The sequence below is a fragment of the Carettochelys insculpta genome, chromosome 27 (genome assembly GCF_033958435.1).
Source record: "Carettochelys insculpta isolate YL-2023 chromosome 27, ASM3395843v1, whole genome shotgun sequence".
Classification (NCBI taxonomy): Eukaryota; Metazoa; Chordata; order Testudines; family Carettochelyidae; genus Carettochelys; species Carettochelys insculpta.
This window is the reverse complement of record NC_134163.1, coordinates 5,195,549-5,211,786: the sequence shown is the minus strand read 5'-3', so window position 1 is coordinate 5,211,786 and position 16,238 is coordinate 5,195,549. Positions and strand designations below refer to the sequence as shown.

General features: G+C 56.3%; 1 protein-coding gene across 1 annotated transcript in view; it reads left to right on the top strand.

Annotated features, from left to right (window-relative positions):
* The first annotated feature begins 360 nt into the window (after positions 1–360).
* Positions 361–16,238, top strand: part of LOC142002095 (unconventional myosin-Va-like) — a 44,954-nt gene continuing 29,076 nt past the window's right edge. The window contains exons 1-11 of the mRNA XM_074977927.1: positions 361–449; positions 1,974–2,136; positions 2,590–2,734; positions 5,479–5,635; positions 7,509–7,652; positions 9,287–9,368; positions 10,432–10,539; positions 12,187–12,299; positions 12,587–12,852; positions 13,654–13,735; positions 15,353–15,493. Coding sequence (XP_074834028.1) covers positions 2,673–2,734; positions 5,479–5,635; positions 7,509–7,652; positions 9,287–9,368; positions 10,432–10,539; positions 12,187–12,299; positions 12,587–12,852; positions 13,654–13,735; positions 15,353–15,493 — 1,155 coding nt within the window. The 5' untranslated portion in view covers positions 361–449; positions 1,974–2,136; positions 2,590–2,672. The remainder of the gene's footprint in view (positions 450–1,973; positions 2,137–2,589; positions 2,735–5,478; positions 5,636–7,508; positions 7,653–9,286; positions 9,369–10,431; positions 10,540–12,186; positions 12,300–12,586; positions 12,853–13,653; positions 13,736–15,352; positions 15,494–16,238) is intronic.

Below are 16,238 nucleotides of genomic sequence, written 5' to 3'. Positions count from 1 at the left end.
CTCATCCCCTTTTTGCTGTAGGACTCCAGTATCTTTTGCTACCCCAAATTGTCCCACCTTCTCAGGCTCTGAAGATGGGTAAAGGGCACAGCTGAGATCTCAAGCAACCTGTACCTGAGCAAAGAGGTCACCTCTACCCAGCGCTCTGCACTGCCGCATCCCCTGGTTCACTGTGGTTTCCATCCCATGTGGGGTCCAAGGGCTCTGAGTGTCCCACTGTACAAATTGTGTCTCAGGAGATCTGCCCTGGCCCAGCTGCTGGTGGATGGGTTCATCAGAAGCAGCCCTAGTCTCCCCTTCTGTCTGACGGTGGCCCCTTGTCTTGCCATTCCCTGCAGGGTGCCCGGGTGTGGATCCCTGACTGCCGGGAAGTCTGGAAGGCTGCAGAACTAACCCGGGGCTATGAGGAAGGAGACAGCATTCTACATCTCCAACTGGAAGATGGCTCGGTAAGGCAGGGATGTGTCAGCTGCCAACTCCAGTGCACTGTGTCCTGAATTGCTGTAGCTCCCTGGGGCAGGAGTGGCTCTTGTGCTGTAGCAAGCATATGTGGATAAGATGACCCTGACGGTGTCTTCATTTAAATAGATGCAGCAGGACTAGTGTGGCCAGGCTGAAGCCTTATCCCAGGTTCACTCTGTCTAGTTGCTCTGGGCTCTGGTGAGGTGCTGGCAAATGCCTATACCTGGGCTTGAAATGACTTCCACAGAGCTTGCACTGGAGGCTGCTCTCCTGGAGCTCAGTGTCCAGTTGTTGTTCTCCAGAAACCTGGGGTGGGGGGGTCAGTTATCTGGCTGAAGAACCCTCATCTGGTTCATCCCTCCCCTCTGCCAAGCTCAGGTGCCACCAGGAAGGGGCTAGAACAGGACAGTCACTCTGCGCGCACGTGTGTGTGCGTGCATGCATGCACCTAGCTTCTTATGCTACACCACACACCATGGGGGGTGGCAGGCACACATCTGAGGAAGCTCATGCTGCTGCTGGCGGCCCTGGGCACTGACCTGACACCTGGGCTTGCACTAGGTTGCCACTCAAATTTTGGTCTGTCCATCTGTCTGCCTACATCTACAGAAGAGGCACTGTGACCTCAGTGCAGCAGGTCCCAAAGCCCCTCTGCTGGGGGCCCAAAGTTCCCTCCAATCTTCTCATCCACATGCAGAATAAATGTTCTGTGCACATGTGCCCCACCAATAGAAACACAGGCTTCTGGCTGTGGGCCCTCTGCTAATCAGTAAGGTGGCACCTGAAGCTCTCATGGGCAGCTGGCCAAATGCTCTGTTTTCAGGGAACCCTGCTGGGGGATCTTGTCAAATGTGTTCACTGCCTTGCTTGACAATCACTGTTCCTGTGACCTCAGTGACAGGATGACAGGGCTTTGCTGTGCCCAGGACCAGCTGTGACTCAGCCTGGCTTCACCATCGCAGGGTCACCCCCATGTGGAAGCTTCTGGCATCTGAGCCATAGCCACTATCTCTGCATAACTGGCAGAAGCAGCTGTTTTGAAGGCTTGCGGCTACAGCTCTGCCATCCTCGCAGCTCTCACACCTTGGTATGCTAGGCAGCTGCCCAGCCTGTTCATCCCTCTAGCTTCCCAAGGCCAGGTAGATGGGCCAATGCCTGCCTTCCTGGACCAGCCCATCACCTGGTGAAGTGTTGCTTGGCAGGTGAGCTGGCATCTCTCTGCCAGGAGGCTCCTCTGTCGTTTCTGTGGGACACAGGGTTTTCTTCCCTCTGGCCCTGCATGGTGCTGTCTGACCTGATCCCTGTGGATTAGGACAAGTGCCAGGGCCTTGGAAGTGACTGCAGATCTGTGATGGGGAGAACAGCTGGCTTGCTGGAGCCAGCACAGAGTAAGTCACTGCCCTAGCAGCCCAGCCTGGAAAGCATTTTGGGGCCTTCTACAAAGCCAGGTTGGGTCATCCTAGCCAGCAGAGGCAGCAGCTGATCTCCTGTGGCTTCCCCTGCCATGACAGGAGTCGACCTACGCTATTGATGCCCAGCTGCCCTTCCTGCGCAACCCTGACTACCTGTCAGGAGAGAATGACCTGGTGGCGCTGAGCTACCTGCATGAGCCAGCTGTGCTGCACACACTCCGGGTTCGATTCCTAGAGACCAACACCATCTACACCTACTGTGGTGAGTGGCTGCCCTGCTGGGCTACAGCTGTACCCTCGTCCCTCAGCTACACCAGGCTCACCTGGGACTCTTCTGTGGGTGAGCCCTTGAGTTTGGTGACCTGCAGCATGCCTGGGGGCAGGACCCAGGGCATAGTGGTTCTATGCCTGGCTTTCTGGCAATTGGAGACTAGAAAGAGTCATGACTTTCTGGCCCCACGCTGGAGCCTTGGCACTTTCTGGTCTCTCTGCACTACACCTGCTATAGCAGTGGGTGAAGGCACCACAGTATTGATGTTCATACTCTGGCAACAGCCAAGTTAGTGAGGTAGTTATGCTCAGGCTCACGTCAGTGCTGGCTCAGATACCCCTTCCCCACCCTGCAAAGCTTCATCTCTGGGCTAAGGGATCTCCCTTGCAGTCAGTGTCTCCCAGCCCCAAGCAGAGATGTGGCAGATTTCTGTCTTCCTCCAAGGTATCATCCTTGTTGCCATCAACCCTTACAAGCAGCTGCCCATCTATGAGGAGCCAGTCATCTATGCTTACAGTGGCCAGAGCATGGGCAACATGGACCCCCACATCTTTGCTGTGGCGGAGGAGGCATACAAGCAGATGTCCAGGTGAGCAGACTGCTGGCAGGCTGCTCTTGGGGCTCTGTGCATGCCCCTCACTTGCTCCTTGTCCTGCTGGAGTGACTGGTGAAGAACCCTTTGTCCTTTCATGCTATATCCCCTGGGCTGGGCTGGGCTATGAAAGGGACTTAAGCTAAGTTGGGCTCTTGTGAGGGAGTGGTTAGGCCTCCTGCTGGAGGTCTCAGCTGTCCTGGCCCACTCCAGTAAAGGGTAATGGAGAGGGTCCTCCAAGACATCTAGAGGCTGCATGGGCTGCAACCAGTCCCTGCCCAGCAGGCTCATTCAAGAAGAGCTGCAGGGCTGGAATGAGCCCAGTCTGCTAGTGGGGAGAAGTGTTCCCAGCTCGCTGAGGGGGGCTGGGCAGAGTGGTTCCAGGCTTGTGGTGAGACACACCTAGGACTGGCTCTGGGGAAGTGGCCTAGAAATGCAGAGCACCAGGTCAGTAAAAGGACCCAGTGTGAGGCTGCTGCACTAGGACAGGACCTGGAGCAGTGATGATGCCCTAAGGATGGTAGTGAGAACTGTGGCCAGACCCAAGAGCTGGGGTGGGCCCTGCTGCAGCGCAGGAAGCACTGCAGTACATCTGGAACTGGATACTCTGCCAGTTCAGCGGTTTGGCAGAGCCCTGTCCATGGGCAAAACCTAGAGGGCTGAGGCACTGGAGAGCCTCTGGCAAGTGCAGCAGCCAACAGGGGCTGCTGAGTGAGAACCTGCAGGCATGCACCAGCTCATCCAGTGGGTGCTGTGGGGTGTGCACCAGCCCATACAGCTCTCCAGTAATGGCTGGCAGGATGTCCCAGCCCGAGTGGCTTAGCTGGGGCAAGACTGATATGCAGCAGAGCAATGCCCTGGGGACATGGGTGGACATAAGAGGCAGGAGAAAGCAACGCTGCCTCAGGCTTCCTTCCGTTCCACATGGTTTCCCCAGTCTCCTGGGGCTGCCAACACTGGGGCCATGCACCACTTTGCCTGGGGGAGGAGTGGGAAGTGGTGGAAGGAGGCTCAACTCCTGGGGAGGCGCTCAGGCAGAAGAGGTGGGGCTGGTGGCTTGCTTCCCCCAGGTTCACCCACCACCCATGCTTGGGAGGGAAGCCCCATGGAAGCAATGGGGGCAGGGTCCCTTAAACCTTCTCTCCTGCCAGAATTTCCAAGGGAAGACTCATTCTCTGGGGCCAGTCTGCAGCAAGGGCTGTGGCTCTGAATTGCAGAAGACTTCCTAGTTGGGTGGATGCAAAAGTCTCTGAAATTGCTCCAGAAGAAACTTGTACCTTCCCTTGAAGCACATGGAATAGATCCATCTGGGGATGGGTACAGGCCATGTTGTGGCTTGAGGATCGTTAAGAGGGACTCTGACTGCAGCTCTGTCCCTGGTGGATTGGTGTGTGCTGACACATGTCCCTGGGCTGTGCTCAGGGTGTAGGGATGGAAGCTAGCTCATGCTGCCCTGTTCTGGTGAGCTGGGTGTGTTTGCCTCTGAGGGCATGCCTCCAGTGCAAGTGTGAGAACTTCCTGGTGGTGGGGGTGAGAGATGTGACCAAGCTAGCTCTGACCAAGCCAGCCTGCTAACTGTTGCAAGGTACCAGTGGCAGCAGGCTGGAGTGGCTGCCCCATCTAATGCCAAGGGCTTCAGCTGAGACTGTCAGGAGTGGGATAGCTATCAGAGCTAGGGTGGGCCTGTCTGGCTGAGGTAGAATTCTCCCCGACATGTTGCTCCTGTGTAGACAGATGAGCATCTGCAGCTGCAAATGGCATGTGCACTTTCCAGGGTGTTAACTCCTGAGAACTGGAGCTGGGGACCTGATGGGGGGCAAACCCCAAAATACAACCTTCAGCACAAGTGTTGCTTCAGTACATGCCACTGTCTTGAGGCTAGGCCCCATGATGGTCCAAGGAACTAGAGATGACACAAACAAAGAGGTAGCAAGCTACTGAAGCTTTGGTAGGCCCCGATGCACTCCCTAGAACCATTCCTGCCAGCTCCAGCCTGTTGATTGTATCCAAGGACCCCAGCTGACTTGCTCCTAGATCGGTGTAAATGTTTAAATGGCACCCCCTGTGCTGGCTTCACTCCTGACAGTGCCAAGCTCTGCACATAGCCTGGCTGTGGGGAACAGCCAGGTGAGGCTGGTGCTTCCTAAGGGCTGTGTCTGGGGCAGATGCTGGCCCACCTTGATATAGGGCCAGAATTGGAACAAAGCCCCTCGGGGGGCACCACAGCTGGGGAATCAAGGGGCTGCTTGAGCTACAGGCAGCATCTTTAAGATGTACCAAGTGGTGCTTGGGTGGCAGGGTGTCTGCTGGCCCTGGGGGAGGGGTGAGCTCAGCAATGCCACAGGCAGCAATGGCAGGCTGGGTGGGGCCGGGTCCACCTGATCACACCCCACACCAGGAACAGCCTTGAGAGCTTCCCAGAGGGGAGTAGGGAAAGGCTGGGGGTTGGCCTTTTACCTAGACCCACACATGAGACTGGTGCCTGCTCTGCCCAGCAGGGGGCCAGAACCCAGATCCCCCTCCCAGAATGAGTGGTGGGTGAACTTTAGAGGGGCCTCAGGGTATAGAGGCAGATGCAGACATGGCCTTCATTGCCCCCCAGCTCCACCTCACTCTGCTTTTCAGCCTGTGCTGAGGCTGGCCAGATGAGTCCTTGAGTCTGGCGCTCATGATAATGGCCAGATGTGATTGCTACAAAAGGCATCTTCCTGCTGAGCCCTGGTTCCCCTTCCCTCCCGCAGGAACAACAAAAACCAGTCACTGATCATCAGCGGTGAGTCGGGGGCTGGCAAGACAGCATCAGCGAAATACGCCATGCGGTACTTTGCCACAGTTGGGGGTTCCCTGAGTGACACCAGCATGGAGGAGAAGGTGCTGGCCTCCAGCCCCATCATGGAGGTAGGTGTTGCTCTCCTGGGGACATGCAAAGGGAGGGAGAGCCATGGGCAGTAGTTCCAGGTCTTCTGTCTCTCTGCTCTTGGCAGGGCTCCCTAGGGGCAGGCATATTCTCCTGGGGGCTCCATTTGTTAACAACTGAGCATCTGGCTTCTCACTTCTCTAGTAGAGCCTGGGTTATGGAGGGCCCCCTTCCTCCAGCTTCTGTTGGCTTCCCTGGCTGTGTCCCCCTCTGGGCTGTAGGGGTGAATGCTGGCAGGCTGGGCACTGCCCTCTGAGCAGAAGTGCTACAGGGCAGCCAGATTTGGTCAGGAGCAAGTGTCTCCTCCCCGCCCCAGGAAGTACAGCTGTCCTTGGCACAGCACTGGCTCTCCGGGGGGCAGAGGGAGGGATGTTTCTTCTGGAGCAGCCTGGCGTGCTGCTGCCTCCCTTTCCCTTCCTATACCATGGCTCAGCACTGCTGAGGGGCACATCTCTGACCTTGTGCCGTCCAGCTGCTGGCTGCCCTGCACACCCTGGAGGGAGGAGATGCAGCTCTTGGCTTCCCTCCTGTGGTACAACTGTCCAGACTTGCTCTCTTCTGTGAAGAGGCTGGAAACTGCAGGTCCATGTGACTTATTCCCCTCCCCTGAGCACTGTGTGGAGAGAAGTGGATCCCACCCCTTAGCTTGGGTGCTGGCAGCTGTTTGGCTGTGTCACTGGGAAACAGTCCCCAAGGTGAGCTGGGGGCTAGAAGGGTTTGGAGAGTGCTGCAGAGTGCCCCCTGACTCAGCGGGCCTCAAGGGGGAGAAGTTAATCTGTCCCCAACCTATCCTCACTGTCCCCTAGACTGGGGGAAGGCAGAGCACCAAGCTGTGGTCTGACCCTTCCCCAGGTCCATCAATGTGGCATGAGCACTGTAGGGCTCTCTTGAGGGTGGAACAGGCCTGGGAACAAGCACCCAGTGAAGTGCCCAAATAAGAGGGAAACTTGTCCAGCCCTACACAGCATTGCCAAGGGTGTCTGGGGTCATTCAGTGTCCCACAGCTCCATGGGCAGTTCCCCTGCACGCTCTAAGGTGGGGCTGGCAGTCTCCTCTGTCTGAGCTTGGGAAGCCGGTGGTTCTATGCTCAGCTTAGCACCCCTCAGCTCTGGCAAGACCATGTCAGCCCCACACCAGGTGGGATTTCATGCTGCCTGGGCTCCAGCCTGCTCCAGTGAAATGCCCTGTGAGTGCTGCCTTTAGAGCCCTGGTTCCTGAGCTCATCATAATGTGACCCAACAGTTGGTCATCTCTTTGCAACTGGAGATGTTGGCACAGGAGCCTGTGCTGTGGGCCTGGCTCAGAACATCTGATACTAAGACCCGGTGAATGGGGATGTGGCAGCACAGCAGGATCAGTCCAGCTACCCCTTGGGTGGCCAGGCTATAGAGTGGTTCTATGACCCTGTCAGCCAGGGCCTGGGTTTGGATTGAGAAGATGGGAGTGGCCACTTTGACAACCCCGCCCACTACACTGTGTCCACAACCCACCTGGAACCTTCCCACAGCCACTGAGGTGTCAGGAGTGACTGGGGGATGCTGCCTAAGGCAGGCCACATGCCCACCTCAAACACAGCTGGGCATGGAGCTTGGGGCCTGCAGACTGGTGAGCATGGGTGGAGATGGGGTGTGTGCAGAGGGACAGGGAGTGGTGAGTGTACCTAGGGCACTGGCTCCTTCTGGTGAAGCTTAGTCCTGTATGTTCAGTTCTGCCACTGACCTGCTGATGAGCACTAGGGATGTTGCCCCTCTGCTGTCTGTTACCCCCATTGTACAGGTGGGGAAAAAGCTGCTGACCTCCTTGGCTAGGCACTTGGAGATCTAGGGTGATAAGCCTCATTTCTGTCCCAATCAGGCTTTCGGAAATGCCAGGACCACCAGGAATGACAACAGCAGCCGCTTTGGGAAATATGTGGAAATCTGCTTCAACCACGAACATCGCATCGTTGGGGCTGCCATGAAAACCTACCTGCTGGAGAAATCCCGTGTCACCTTCCAGGTGGGGCTTGTTCCAGGAGGGGGCTGGGGAGCTGGCCTGGCGCTCAGTGAGGCTGGCAGAGCCCCTTCAGGGTGGCTGGTGCTTCCCTTGCTCAATAGTGCAGCCTGTGCAAAGGGCTAGGGTAGGACTCTGAGAGGCTTGGGGGGTGGGTGTGTATTTCAGCCTTACTCAGTGCCCTGATGGCAGCCTCCTGCTTGGTATGTACCCTTCAGCATGAGCAGAAGTTGCTAGTTGCTGAGTTGGGGGGTGGGGCATGCTCTCCCACCTTGCAGCTGGGGTCCAGGGCCTGCCCAGGGCTGGGTGCTAGAGCACATTGTCTGTTCCATCAGACACACACCAGGGCCTGGCCTTGATTCCTCTTGCAGACTGAGACATGCAGCTCCTTGGGAGTTGTATTTGGTCTCCGCACCTGCTTCTCCCCAGTGAGTGCCTGATTTGGTGCAGCACCAGCTTGGCTAGAGCGTCAGGAAATGTCATGAACCAAACTGCCCCACGTTAGTTAAAAGGGCCTTTTGGACAAGAGGAAGCACAAGACCTGGCAATTTCTTCCCTCCCTGTACCCCTGAATGCAACAGAGCAAAGTGGTTGCTTGCTCCTTTTAATGTCCACTTTGGACACTTCAACTGTTGTGGAAAGAAAACTGGGGAAGAACCAAAGACACTCAATTAAAATGTGTGGCAAAACTGGAAGATGGCCAGGCCTGACAGATACTCCAGTGAATTTCTCATGGGGAAAAATCAAGGACACCTCACCCCTGCTGGCTGGCTCAGGGAAGGTTCAAACCCAGGCTCCCCAGTGAGTCCTGGAGGCAGGAGTTCCACAGACCCCTCGCAGCATTTGGGGGCTCTGTTGGCTGACAGGGCTGGAGTCAATCTGTGCAGCGCCGATCTGGGCGTGGGGTGGGGTGGGGGGAATAAGGTAGCACTTGTAACCCCTCCAGGGAGCGAATCAATAACCAGACCAGACCTGGCCATCTCCCCACCCCACAGCAGGAAATGTTTTGGCTGGGGAAGGTGCCTTCTTCCTACCTCTTGTCACTCTGGAAATGGGCCTCTTTAACTCCCCCCTGCCCCATTTAAAATCATCCTGTTGCTAAGAAACCAATTAATGCCTATTCCAGAAACTCCAAGTGGGGGATGGGAGAAGTGCTTCTTGCTGCTGCTGCCCCCCCCCCCCCCCCCCCACCACCCCACAAGCCAGGAGCAGGTGTCATGAGTCCAAGGCAGACCTGTAAGATGTGGCTGTGTGGCCAGGCTGTAGTGTTCCATCCTCAGCCTGGCAGAGATGGGGTGGGGGGGCACTAATCCCTGTTCCTTTTGGGGCAAAGACACAATCCATCTGGGTGTGCCCCAGTGAACCTCTGACCTAGACCACTGCTCAGTGACCTCCTAGTTTGGGTGGGAGTGAGTCAACACAGAGCTTTAAACACTGACAACAGGAGGCTCTCCCTGCCCCTCCTCCCCAGCTGACAGACTCCCTTAGCTGGCAGCTGTAGTAGGCCCTTATTCACTTGTGACTGGCCTGGCACCCATCCTAGCAGGGGTTGGTTACTGCCATCCCGCATACTCAGTGGCTGGAGGGATAAGGCAGTAAGTATCTGGGCGCACCCGACAGTTCTGCTTGTCTTGGCACAGGCGAAAGCAGAGCGGAATTACCACATCTTCTATCAACTGTGCGCATCGGCTGGGTTGCCAGAGTTCCAAGTCTTGGGCCTCAGTAAGTGCCACTGGCTCAGGAGGTGGTGCTGGTGGGGCTCTGGCCCAAATGCATGATCCAACCAGCAGCTCTCTGGAGAATGCAACTGGATACAAGACTACCCTTCAGCAGCTGCTTCTGGAGCAGGGGGACATTGACACTTGTCAACAGGGCACTGAACCTGCCAGCTCTGCTGGGGTGGCTGCTCCAGAACACAGTGGAGCTTTAACTATCTTCTGGTAGTTGGGAATCTGAGAGCCTGGGAGGGGCCTATACAGGACACAAAATAGGGCTGTGGAGGTGGCTGGGAGAAGCCAGCAGTTGGGTGAAGATAGCTGGCTGGTTGTGGTGCAGAAGGATCAGTCCCCTTGCTGTGGATCTGTGAGTCCTGCTGCATGAGGGGGAGGGGCTGGTTGGACAACACTAATGGTAAGCAAACACTTCTGGGGAATGATGGCTAAGCAGCTAGAGTGCACAGGTCAGCAAAGCTCCACTGACAACTCCAGGGACTTTGCCTGGTTTCCAGTCTGGATCCGTGGACATCTGGTCAACCTGGCTCCTTGGTAGGCTGCCAGGGCCCCTAGGATGTTAAGGGTCTGGGGCAGACCATCAGATCTGGGAACTTCTGGGCAGCTGCAGAAGTTATGGGAACCTTGGAGCCTGGCTCCCCTTCATCCACCAGACAACTTGAGTTTGAAATCCTCAGGGGGGCAGGTGGGTATTGGAGATGGGGTGGGATGACACTTTCCCATTCTTTATTTTTTTTGTAAAGAATTCAAGTTCTGTTTTCCAAATCTTCCCAGCCAGGCTCGAGGGCTCTACTTCTGCTCCACTTGCAGGAGAGGCTGTGCCCTAGAGGGCTCTGTTCTTAGTGTGCCACTTTCGCTGCCAACAATTGGCTTCTCTGCCTGGGAAGGGCTGGGACTGCAGGGCAGGGAGCAGAACTGTGCTCACTGCAGGAGGTGGGATGGAGGAATGGGAGGCAGTGGGGTTTGCATCAGTTTGTTCCACTGCTCTCACTTGGTGACGGGGAACGGGGCCAGCTAGGAGCTGGTGTCAGTATCGTTCATCTCTAACCTGACAGGTAGAGCCGAATCCTTCCATTACACCAGCCAGGGGCAGTGCGCACATCTGGATGCTGTGGATGATGCTGCTGACCTGGAGAGCACACGAAACGCCTTGTTACTCTTGGGTAGCTGTCCTGCCTGTTTGGGTACCACCTCCTGCTGAGGGGGGGAAGGACTGGGCTTTGCTGCTCTGAGCAGCCTGGGATTGCAGCCAGCTTGAATGCTGTGCCCACCAGTGATGCCAGCACTCCTAGAGGCAAAGCTGAGCTGCAGCAGACCAGGGTTTGTCAGCCTGATGTAGGAGGCAGGTGCAAGGCATCCCCTAATCGATCATTAAGGGATGATCCTTCCATAGTTCTGCACCCCGTGGGCTCCTGGTAGGCTGTCCCACCCTCTTCTCCCCTCCCCTCCCGCCTTGTTCCCTGCTGGAGCCTGCTCTGAAGGGGCACACCCACTCCCTGCTGGGTGCTCTGCAGCCTTGTCAACTTCAGTCCTGCCAGCAGCCCATATGGCTGCTGGGGCTGCTTGCCCTGGCTGCCAGCTGGGAGTAGGGTCCAGCCCTCCCTCCACCACATAACTGACAAAGCAGCCGAAAGCCCTTTTCTTTAGATTTAAAACAGCACTAGGAAGGACTTCTTCACACAGCCCACAGCCAAACTATGGAACTCCTCGCCAGAGGGTGTTGCAACAGCCAAATTATAACAGGCTTCAAAGAGCTGGTGAAAGTCCATGGAGGACACATCTATGGATGGCTGTTAGCCAGGATGGTCAGGGAGTGTGTCCCTGGCCCAGGGCCCTGAGCTGCAACCACGGAAGCCCCTATGTGCTGTGTTGTGGGCCAGGACAAGGAAGAAGGCAGTTCCATATAGGGGTTTCTTGCCCCCTTCTCCTCCCAGAGGTGTGTGGCCAGAACCAGCACTATGCTGGGAAGCTCTGTCCTGGGGCTGCCCTGGTATGCAAGCTCCACCTCCCCTCAGCTCCCATTGACTGTGATTACTGACCAATGGGAGCTGCAGGGGGTGGTGGCTGCAAGCAAGCAGGGACTGCATAGAGCCCCAGGAGAACATGCTGCACCCAGCCCCTGCACTGAACCTGGAGTCCCCTTGGCCACAGCCTGGAGCTTCCTGCCCCCACACACACCTCATCCTGCATTACACCCACTCTCTGCCTCAACCCACACCTCTCTTCCACACAGACCCATAGCTGGGGGCCCTACAACCTAGTAGCCCTGGGCTCCCTGAAGTTAATCTGACCCTGCCCCAGCATGTTTGCCAGAATCTGGGAATGACTGAGGGGATGGACCATTGATTTGTCTGCTCTGCTCGTGCCCTCTGGGGCACCTGGGTCTGGCCACTGTCAGGAGACTGGATGCTGGATTTGATGGACCTACTGGATCAGACCATCAGCCCATGCTTATGTTCTAAGCTGCCTTAAGGGACAGTGTCTGCATCACCCTTACTGCTCTGACACATCACCGCCTCCAGCAGGTGTCAGTGCAGTAGCACGCTTACCTTGGCTGGGGAGAGGTGATAGCATAGACATCACTGTTGTAAGCATGACATGAGGCAGGTCACCTAGTGCAGACAAGTCCTAGTCTTCCCCTGAACTTCCCTGCTCATTTCCCAGCCTCAGGCTGTGTTGTAGGCAAGGAGCAGTGACTGTCGCAACTGCTGAGTGGTTGGAAACTTGCCCTGGTCTGAGCAGAAGCTGTCCTGGGAGAGCTGCTGGCAGACTGCTACCTTGAGTGGTCCAATGTGCTGTGTGCTCTGCAGGGATCCATGAGTCCAGCCAGCTGGAACTGTTCAGCATCCTGGCCTCCATCCTGCACCTGGGCAACATCCAGCTTAAAGTGAAGAACCGGTATGAGGAGAGCTGCTCCATTGAGGTAAGGGCAGCTGGCTCCCTGCCACACCCAATGGGGTGTCCCTTCCAGTAGCCTGATGCTCTAGGTGCACCAGTGCAGGCCTGAGCTGGTGATGGCTGGAGAAGGGTGGTATTTGCCTGTGCCAGGCTTGAGGTGAGGGGGCCAAGGCAGGTGTCGGGGCTGTGCTGGTCTTGCACTGTTGGGTTGAGATGGGGTGCTCTGCCAAGCTCCCCAGAGGCTCTCCCAGCCTTAGCTGGGGGTCTTGTGGGCCTTCCCTGCTGCTCAGCTGATACCTGGGTTCTCTGCAGCCAGATGATGAGGCCCTGGGCCTGTTCTGCACACTGCTGGGCGTGGAGAAGTCCCAGGCCTCCCGCTGGCTCTGCTACCGCAAGCTGGTCACGGCCAGCGAGACCTATGTGAAGCCTATGTCCAGGCAGCAGGCCCTGAACTCCCGTGATGCTTTGGCCAAGCACCTCTATGGGCAGCTCTTCAAGTGGGTGGTGAACAGGATCAACAGAGCCCTGCGGGCATCCTGCAGGCTGCACACCTCTATAGGTATCCTGGACATCTATGGGTAAGGACCAGGTCTGCATGGGTCCAGCCTTCCTCACTGCAGGCCCCCATGGAGGCCAGCCCAGTGACTCCTCCCACGTGAGAGGGGAGCAGCCCTGCAAGGGGTCCTTCTTGATGAACCTCTTGTCCTAGTGAGACAGCCTGGGGAGAGCTCCCACTGAGGGACTGTGTCCTGCACTAGCCAGGGGCTGTGGTGCAGCACAGGCTGCCTGGTGACTTGTCTCCATGCCCTGCCCTGGCTGGTTTCCTTAGGCAGTCCCCTCACGGGGAAAGGGGGCCTTATGGCTCTTCAGGGAAGCTCAGGCTCTGGGCTTGGTCCTCTGTTCCTTCTGTCCCCAGACCTGTGGCTGGGTGGGGTGGAGTTGAGTACCTGCTGGTTAGCCTGTCTGGGGAAATACAGCTCCTTGTGGCTGGTTCTCACCAGGCTTCCCAGGAATGTGCTCATGGGGGCTCAACCACCATGGGACCATAATCTGGTCCATTCCCACCACTCAGGCTGGCGCATTTGGAGCGCTCCCCGCAGTTGCTGCTGCCTGCGGGCTGTCATACACCATCCCCTGGAAGACCCGAGGCTTTGGGACAGCCAGCCCTTGACTTGTCACCTGGCTGGTGCTTACAGGATGGAGAGGGGTTTAGTAGGCATGGGGATCCTCTGTTCCCCCTGACCATGGCTGGATTCAGTCCCCTGCTAGCTTTCCTTAGTTTAAAAGTAAGGGGGAGACTCTGTCTGGCTACATTGCTTCAGAGGAGCCCTACTGGCTCTCCCACCCTCCTCCCAATCACCCCTTTGTCTTCCCTCCAGGTTTGAGACCTTCCCAGTCAACAGCTTCGAGCAGTTCTGCATCAACTATGCCAATGAGACGCTGCAGCAGCACTTCAACCTGGTCAGTGCTGCTGTCTGGGTGTTGGTGCCTTGCTGGGGGTCTGGAGCTGGCAGGCTCCATGCAGTATCTGGCACAGCCAGGCCCTGGCCCATGGCTGGGGCTGTGGGTGCTCCAGTATATGAACAGCTGAATTCATGGAGAGATTGACACTGGGTACCAGGAACGTCTGTCTCCTCCCAAGGCTTAGTCCCAACCCTAGTGCCCTCCCAGGATGCTGTGACCGCTTGCAGGCTGCCCATGGCTCTGCTATGAGCGCATTATGAGAGTGCTGGCAGCCTCCTGCCTTGGGGAGCCAGCCAGGGAAACATAGAAAGGCTACCTGATGCTGCTCTTAGGTGCTAGTTCACCCAAGTTTGACACCTGCATTGTTACAGGCTGGGACCCAAATGCCAAAGTATCAGTGCAGCAGAGAAGGACCTGGGGATTAGTGGATGAGAGGCTGGATATGAGTCAACAGTGTGCCCTTGTAGTGACGAATTCTGAAGCCATATTGGGATGCAAGTGGACGAACACTTCCATCAGATCTAGAAAAATTATTGTTCCCCTCTATTCAGCACTAGTGAGACCACATCCAGAGTATTGCATCCAGTTCTGGGATCCCCAGTATAGAAAGGATGTGAATGCATTTTAGAGGGTCCAGCAGAGAGCAACAAAAATTGATTAGGGGACTGGAGCACATGACCTATGAGGAGAGGCTAAGGGACTTGCTCTTAGCTTACAGAAGAGAAGACTGAGGTGTGATTTAATAGCAGCCTTCCCCTTTCTGAAGGGGCATCTAAAGAGGATGGAGAGAGGCTGTTCTCTCTGGCGACAGGTGGCAGAACAAGGAGCAATGGCCTAAAGTGAGAGGGAAAACTGTGGGTTGGCTATTGGGGTTGGGGGGAGACTACTTCACCAGAAGGGTGGTGAAACACTGGAATGTTTTCCACCACCTCTCCAGGTAATCTCCATCCCTAGAGGGTTTTAAGTCCTGGCTGGGATGATTTAGGTGGGGTTGGTCCTGCTTTAGGCAGGGGGCTGGAGTCTGAGCTCCCTCTATAGCCCTAGTATTCTAGGATTCTATATTTGAACTTTTGGGTCTGGCCCTTTGTTGGTGAGGCCAGCTAGGCTGTGTCTGTAACTGTGCTGAGGTCACAGGGAAGGCTGGAAATGTCAGGAGCCCAGGGGAGTTGAGTTGAGCATCCAAATTTCTTTGTGGATCTAAACCCTGTTCCTCCATTTCTTGCTCTGCAAGGGGCTCTCTCCAGAGCAACTGGAGTGGCTCCTACTGCAAAGGCAGGGCTCCCCATCAATGCAGAGCCCTGCAAACCTGAATACCCCTTACAAGTACTCCCAAGACCCCATCCTGTCACTGTACAAAGCTGCTGGGGTCAGACTAACATACCAGGCAGCCTAGGGCCCAGTTCTCCACTCCTTGCAGTTGCTGAACCTCTAGAGTGGCTAGAAGTGCCCTTGTAGCCTGCCCCCAGGGGAAGCCCAAACACCTTCCCAAGGAAAAGGGTAGGTGTGGTGCCATGGACAACCCTCAGGTTCCACTGAGCTCTGAACCTCTTCTCCCAGTAATGCGTGGTGGGGGGATGGAGGGGGAAAAGTTCTTATCCAGTTCCCCCTACATAGCATGTCTTCAAGCTGGAGCAAGAGGAATATGTGAAGGAGGAGATCCCCTGGAGCTTCATAGACTTCTATGACAACCAGCCTTGCATCAATCTCATCGAGGGCAGGCTGGGCATCCTGGACCTGCTGAATGAGGAATGCAAGGTGAGCATTGGCCCTACCTCCCTGGGGTGGGGGGAGGTCTGTCCATCTGTGGATGGAGCTGGCTTGGAGGGGTGAGGGTCTAGTGCTCCCCTGTGTAACCCAACCTCTCTGCTCCTGGACCTGGGCCAACTTGCCTTCAAGGAGCATTGTGCATTGAGTAGGTCACAGCTGCCAAACCTCAGCACCTCATTTCCCCAGTGCTGAGGGCTAGGGGTGTGGAGGAGGGGGATGATGGGGGAAGGGCAATAAGGGGCCATGACTCCTTGTTACCAGCTGACATCCAGGCCAGGCTGAGGGAAGGGTGGGGGTGTTGCTGTCTGGCAGAGGCATATACAGCAGAACACAGCTTAGAGTCAGGCCCTCATTTCTCCCCACACCCACAGCAGAGGGAAGCTGGGGAAGGCAGCCTAGGTCATAACTGCTTCACAGCCAAAGGGGTTGGTGCTACTCTGACCAATTCAGAAGGCCCCTCTCCTGGCAGACAGTGATCTGGGAAGGGTGCCTTCACTGAAGGGCAGCTGGAGAAGGCCCAGGAGACCAGTCAAAGGGGAAAACAGCCTGACTGTGACAGCTAGGAGGGGCTCTGTCTATTAGCTTAATGAAGGAAGTTAAGGAGTGACTTGACAGTCTGTCTTTGGGGGAACAATATTTAATAGTGGGCCCTGCAGCCTAATGGGCTGGCCTAACACAAGGCAATGGCTGGTGTGGCTTTGACTGCCAGTCTGACTGGAGACAGCCAGAGTAG